The sequence below is a fragment of the Pelophylax lessonae genome (assembly GCF_965119305.1).
Source record: "Pelophylax lessonae genome assembly, chromosome: 7".
Taxonomy (NCBI): Eukaryota; Metazoa; Chordata; class Amphibia; order Anura; family Ranidae; genus Pelophylax; species Pelophylax lessonae.
The window spans coordinates 60,264,017-60,271,517 of record NC_138774.1 but is presented as its reverse complement, the minus strand read 5'-3'; the positions used below and the strand labels follow the sequence as shown (position 1 = coordinate 60,271,517).

Sequence of the window (7,501 nt, the reverse complement as noted above, 5' to 3'; positions counted from 1 at the left end):
GTGCTCCTTGGGATGTTTAAAGCTTGGGAAATCTTTTTGTATCCAAATCGGGCTTTAAACTTCTCCACAACAGTATCTCGGACCTGCCTGGTGTGTTCCTTGTTCTTCATGATGCTCTCTGCGCTTTAAACGGACCTCTGAGACTATCACAGTGCAGGTGCACTTATACGGAGACTTGATTACACACAGGTGGATTCCATTTATCATCATTAGTCATTTAGGTCAACATTGGATCATTCAGAGATCCTCACTGAACTTCTGGAGAGAGTTTGCTGCACTGAAAGTAAAGGGGCTGAATAATTTTGCACGCCCAATTTTTCAGTTTTTTATTTGTTAACAAAGTTTGAAATATCCAATAAATTTCGTTCCACTTCATGATTGTGTCCCACTTGTTGTTGATTCTTCACAAAAAATTACAGTTTTATATCTTTATGTTTGAAGCCTGAAACGTGGCAAAAGGTTGCAAAGTTCAAGGGGGCCGAATATTTTCGCAAGGCACTGTATGTAAAATGAAAATGTACTTCAAGTGAAGCAATACCTTTTTTCACTTCTCAATGCATGTAAATACACTATCGCTATAGGAAATCTTGATCGGCTTGACATGGCACTACTCCCAAACCATAAGTAACAAGGACACCAAACTTGGGGAGCAAGTTAAAGGGACCCCGGACTTTGACATGGTAGATTACCTAGGCAAGCTGCCTGGCCAACAAATGTTGTAGTCCTGGGTTCCCTCTCGGTGCTAAGTTTGGTGTCCCTGTCACTTATGGTCGGGAGCAGTGCCATGTCAAGCAGACCAAGATTTCCCATAGATTAGACGCCAATGTTAGACAGTGAGAAGTGCCTTACCAAGCCGACTAAGATTTCCCATAGACTCCAATGTTAAAAACTGGCAGTAGTGCCATGCCAAGCTGACCAAGCTGTGTCTGTACTTGCGAGTGTACGTAAAATGGGGTATGCCTGTATCTACAAATCAGGAAACATTAGCGTGATAGTCAGTGGGAAGAACGCTCCTTACATTGGCAGTCAGTGAGAAAAAAATTCCCCCTTATAGACAGCTAGGATCATTGATGTCACTGAGAAGATTTCCAGAGGAATCCTAGTTGAGAATGACAATACATATTATCTAATGACTATGAGGTGTGACAATTTAATTCCTAGAATGGACTAAAAAATAAATGTTTGTGACAACAACTAGTGGCTGTTGTCACCTTCAAAGTAGTCCCCTTGTGAATCATTCGCACACTCAACCTTTGATCTGAGCGTGGGAGGGTTCGCACTCTGTCCACATTGGCATCCGTCCTTTGCATTTTTTTTTTGTTGGCCCACTTCTTGCATCATTGTGGAGTCGACATCGTCCAACCCCTCCTTAACCACTTCATTACCGGGCACTTTCACCCCCTTCCTGCCCAGGCCAATTTTCAGCTTTCAGTGCTGTTGCACTTCGAATGACAATCGCGCGGTCATGCAATGCTGTACCCAAACAACATTTTTATCTTTTTTTTTTTTTTAGACAGATAGAGCTTTTTTTTTTTGGTGGTAATTTATTATCACTTGTTTTTTTTTATCTTTTTCTAAACACAAAAAAAATACTAAAAATCTTGAAAAAATATTTTTTTTTCCTAGTTTCCGTTACAAAATTTTGTAAATAAGTAATTTTTCTCCTTCACTGATGTGCTCTGATGAGGCTGCTCCAACGGGCATTATTATGCAGCACTGATGGGCACTGATATGCAGCACAAATGAGCACTGAAAGGTGCCACTGATGGGCATCACTGGGGGGGCACTGGCAGGAATGGGGCATCGCTGATGGGGCTGCACTGATTATCAGCGCAGACCCCCCGACAGGGGGGGGTTCTTATCCATTTACGCCCTGTCAGCATGATAAGAGGATTGCCGATAACCAACACTTCCTACTTACACTGTGATCAGCTGGGATTGGACACAGCTGTTTACGTGATAAAGAGCCTATGTCTTAGGCTCTGTACTGTGATCGGAGATGTGGTGTGTCCAGGCGACACACCACACCACTGATCGCCACGCTGCGTGTCCCCAGGGTCACGCACAGAGGCTTGTTCTGGAGGAAGTCATATGATGTCCAGTCAGGACAATGGAGCCCCCGACCAGCCATCATTCTGCTATAGACCATTTAAAACCATTTAAAAACACTTGATTTCTTCATGGAATGTTCACCAAAAACCTGTTGTAGGAAAGCTAAAGTTTCACCCACACATTTTCACGCAAAATATGATGGTAATCCAGTGCTCCAGATTCCGGTCACTCATTTTCAGCCAACAGCACAATGCATTTTGGGAATTAAAGGAACACTTTTTAATCAGAGTATAGCATCAAGTCAATTAAACCCCCAGGATATTGATCTGGTCAGTTAAGTAGCAGAGGGGGTTGTTAATCAGTTTCAGCTGTTTAAAATTAACAGGTGCATTAGATGGACAACAATGAGATGACCTCCAAAACAGGAATAGTTTTACAGGTGGAGGCCACTGACATTTTTTTCCCCTACTCATCTTTTCTGACTGTTTTTCACTAGTTTTGCATTTGTCTAGGGTCAGTGTCACTGCTGGTAGCATGAGATGATATCTGGACCCTATAGAGGTTGCACAGGCAGTCCATCTGCTCCAGGATAGCACATCAATACGTGCCACTGCCAGGTTTGCTGTGTCTCCCAGCACAGTCTCAAGAGCATAGAGGAGATTCCAGGAGACAGGCAGTTACTCTAGGAGAGCTGGACAGGGCTGTAGAAGGGGTGTTTACATTCCTTGCAATAGAAATAAAAAGGGATAAAAAAAAATAAAAAAAAATTAAAAAAGGGACAGTGTAAAAAGAAAAAGAAGAAATACATGATATATTCGGGATCAATTTACTCGGTGTAACTAGGGATGCACCGATCCGACTTTTTTGGACCCGATACCGATATCTGGCGTTGTGAAATCGCCGATACCGATCCGGAGCTACACACAAAGCAAGCGGCTGCAGTACAGAGCAAAGCCGCTGCTTCATGTGTACGGCTCCTCCATTCACAGGCAGAGTGCATCTGATATCATCCCGCCTGTGAGCCGGACCTATACAGGAAGTAGCGGCTCCCATCCCATACTACTACTGCACCTAGTAAGAGACGGCTGAGCCGTTACCAAGCAAAAACCGGATCGGCCAGTGGATCGGTCATCCCATACTACTACTGCACCTAGTAAGGGACGGCTGAGCCGTTACCAAGCAAAAACCGGATCGGCCAGTGGATCGGTCATCCCATACTACTACTGCACCTAGTAAGGGACGGCTGAGCCGTTACCAAGCAAAAACCGGATCGGCCAGTGGATCGGTCATCCCATACTACTACTGCACCTAGTAAGGGACGGCTGAGCCGTTACCAAGCAAAAACCGGATCGGCCAGTGGATCGGTCATCCCATACTACTACTGCACCTAGTAAGGGACGGCTGAGCCGTTACCAAGCAAAAACCGGATCGGCCAGTGGATCGGTCATCCCATACTACTACTGCACCTAGTAAGGGACGGCTGAGCCGTTACCAAGCAAAAACCGGATCGGCCAGTGGATCGGTCATCCCATACTACTACTGCACCTAGTAAGGGACGGCTGAGCCGTTAACAAGCAAAAACCGGATCGGCCAGTGGATCGGTCATCCCATACTACTACTGCACCTAGTAAGGGACGGCTGAGCCGTTAACAAGCAAAAACCGGATCGGCCAGTGGATCCGTCATCCCATACTACTACTGCACCTAGTAAGGGACGGCTGAGCCGTTACCAAGCAAAAACCGGATCGGCCAGTGGATCGGTCATCCCATACTACTACTGCACCTAGTAAGGGACGGCTGAGCCGTTACCAAGCAAAAACCGGATCGGCCAGCGGATTTTAGATGGATTGGATCCCCCGATCCATCTAAAATGGCCATATCGGCACCGATATCCAATCCGAATATCGGATCGGTGCATCCCTAGGCGTAACATCATCTTTCATATACAAAGAAAATTGGGGTAACTTATTGTGTTTTGTTTTTTAATCCATTAAAGTGTTATTTTTTTTTCCAAAACCGCTGTGCAAATACAGTGTAACAAAAAAGTGCAACTATCGACATTCCCTAGGGGTCTCTGCTATAAAAAATTATATATATATATATATATATATATATATATATATATATATATATATATATATATATATATATAATGTTTGGGGGTTATAGGTAATATTTTAAAATTAAATTAAAAAAAAGCCAGGTTTTCAAGTAGTTGAAGAATATATTTAGTTTTTGGATTAGCTCAGGCAAGTTCAGACAAGGCTCTGAGCCCACAGCTGTCACCTGTGCTGGTCGATCATCACATAGCCCTTGTATACGTACAGCTGACGGGTGAGGAACAGATGATTAACCAGCACAGGTGACAGTTCCCTGGGGGGGGGGGGGGGGCTCACACATTGGGGGGGCTCAGAGCCTAGTCTGATCCTGCCTGAGCTCATCATCCCTTGTCATTAGAGAATATATGCTTATTAGGTTAACATATATTATTATTTGTATTTATTTTTCATTAGATTGTATGTGATGTCATTATGGAGTATACATAACTGTTATATTGTGTGTATATATATATATATATATATATATATATATATATATATATATATTTTTTTTTTTTTTTTTTTCCTAATAGCTTTACAAACATTCTAATGACTCTGTATTCCATTATGACATCACACCCAGTAGAATGTATGAGAACATATTGTATATCTATAACGTTGTATGTAGAAAGGAAGTCTCCCTATAACAATCACCAAATAAGGTACAATAGATATAAATTAAAAAAAAACAGAGAAGCAACCTCCACATCTACAGCCAACACTTACCAGCACTTCCTCCTGTCTACCTCCTTCTCCAGTCTCCAACTCAGCAATGAGAGACGTCTCCTAAATGCACAGCTGCCCCAGTATGACCCGCCATGTTCTTGGAGACCGCTGCTCAATAGAAAGCTAAGGGAATAGACGACAACAAAATGGAGCCTCTGGTAGCGAGCAAAAGCAGGAAGTGGGTCTCTAGTGATAGGAGGAACTTCCGGCGCCTCTTATTGGACGTCACGATAGAAGTGAAACATAAACAGAAGAAGGATGGAGGACAATGGAGAAGGTGGGGTTTGGTAATGGTCGTAGCTGTGATTTAGGGGCAGGAGATTGGTATATATACACTGCAGGGCCTGCAGCTTCGTACAGTCATTACAGAGGGCCTGTCACCGTGTTATAGGAGGATGTGTGCTGGCTGCTGTGTCTGATCTGTCTCCTATCTGTTTATTGTGTGTCTGGCTGTGCTTGGTTTCAGCACTCTCATTGTGTGTAGTGAGTGAGGTGACAACATTCTAGTCAATGATTATACACAGAGGAGGGGGGGTCAGCTCTACACTGATGGGCTGGAAAGATTTTGTTAACCATTTGACCTCCAGAAGATTTACCCCCCCCCCCCCCCCTTCATGGCCAGGCCATTTTTTTGTTGTTCGGGCACTGTGTTACTTTGCCTGACAATTGCGCGGTCATGCGACGCTGTACCCAAATAAAATCAATGTCTTTTTTCCCCACACGTAGAGCTTTCTGTTGGCGGTATTTGATCACCTCCTGCGGTTTTTATTTTTTGCGCTATAAACAAAAAAAGCCGACAGTTTTGAAAAAAAACAAAACAATATTTTTCACTTTCTGCTATAAAATATATCCAATAAAAAAATGTAAAAAATCGAATTTATTCATCAATTTAGGCCAATATGTATTCTGCTACATATTTTTAGTTAAAAAAAAAAAAAAAAAAAAAAACCCAATACGCGTATCTTTATTTGTTTGCGCAAAAGTTATTGCGTCTACAAACTGTGGGTTATTTTTATTTATTTTTTGCTAGTCATGACGGCGATTAGCGACTTCTAGCGGGACTGCGATATTGCGGCAGGCAGTCCGGACACTAACTGACACTTTTTTTTTTAGGACCATTGACTCTAATACAGGGATCAGTGCTAAAAAATGTGCACTGTCACTGTACTAATGACACTGGCTGAGAAGGGGTTAAACATCAGGGGCGATCAAAGGGTTAACTGTGTGCTTTGCTACTGTGGGGGAGGTGCTTGTACTAAAAGAAGGCATGGATTGGTGGCCCTGCTTAGCAGAGACACAGGATCCATGCCTTCTGTACTGACAGAACGGCTATCTGCCTTGTTTACATAGACAGACCGCCGCTCTGCCTGTGTACCGCAGCATTGGCGGGTGCTGGCGGACATCAAGTCACCGCTGAAGGCGCTTCCATCATCACCCTGTCTTCTTTTTTTTTTTTTTTGGTTTCGCGAGCTTCAGCTATCAGATTGGCTGGGCTAGCAATGACGTCACTCGCACACATGCGCACAGAGTCGCTGTTTACAGCATGGCTCTAAAGCAGGGGTCTTCAAACTATGGCCCTCCAGTTGTTCAGGAACTACAATTCCCATCATGCCTAATCATGTCTGTGAATGTCAGAGTTTTACAAGGCCTTATGGGATGTGTAGTTCCGCAACAGCTGGAGGGCCGTAGTTTGAAGACCCCTGCTCTAAAGGAATAGCACAGGTATGCCGTCCCTTCAGAACTCATGTGGCGGTGACTTCACCAACTGCATCTAAAGTAAATATTTCCTGTACGCTTAGGAGATATTTACAGTACCTTAGGTAAAAACCATACATGGGAATTTACTCCCACTTTAATATTGTCAGTGATCATTTTTTTGACACAGTTTCAGTTTTTTACATTTAACCACTTTACCACCGGAGGATTTTGCTGTCTTACGTCCAGGCCACTTTTTGCGATTCGGCGCTGTGCGAATTTAACTGACAATTGCGCGATCGTGCGACGCTGTACCCAAATTCAATTGACGTCCTTTTTTTTTCTCACAAACAGAGCTTTCTTTTGGTGGTATTTGATCACCTGTGCGATTTTTACTTTTTGCGCTATAAACAAAAAAAGAGCGTAAATTTTGAAAAAATAACAATATTTTTCACTTTTTTTATATGAAATTCCCCCCCAAAAAAATGTAAAAATCTAAATTTTTTTAAAATTTTTGGCCAATTTGTTTTCTGCTACCTATGTTTGGTAAAAAAAAATCGCAATAAGCGTATTTTGATTGGTTTGCGCAAAAGTTATTGCGTTTACTAACTAAGGGAAAGATTTCTGTCATTTTTGGTGTTTTTTTTTTTAACAAGTAATGGTGGCGATCTGCGATTTTTTTTTTTTTTTTTTTTTTTTTTGCGGGACTGCGACATTGCGGCGGACAGATCAGACCCCTGACTTACATTTTTGACACTTTTGGGGGTACCAGTGACATTACTGCAGTAATCAGTGCTATACATATGCACTGTTACTGTAAAAATGACACTGGCAGTGAAGGGGTTAGGTTAATTTTATTGGAGAGGGAGGGGTTAATGTATGCCTGGTGCTTACTAACGTGTGGGGGGGGAGGTGACTGAGTGACACAAG

The 7,501-nt window shown here is 42.8% G+C and overlaps 1 protein-coding gene across 1 annotated transcript in view; it reads left to right on the top strand.

The window, feature by feature from the left end:
* Positions 1-5,078: 5,078 nt before the first annotated feature.
* Positions 5,079-7,501, top strand: part of DXO (decapping exoribonuclease) — a 28,911-nt gene continuing 26,488 nt past the window's right edge. Inside the window, exon 1 of the mRNA XM_082264598.1 lies at positions 5,079-5,153. Coding sequence (XP_082120724.1) covers positions 5,135-5,153 — 19 coding nt within the window. The 5' untranslated portion in view covers positions 5,079-5,134. The remainder of the gene's footprint in view (positions 5,154-7,501) is intronic.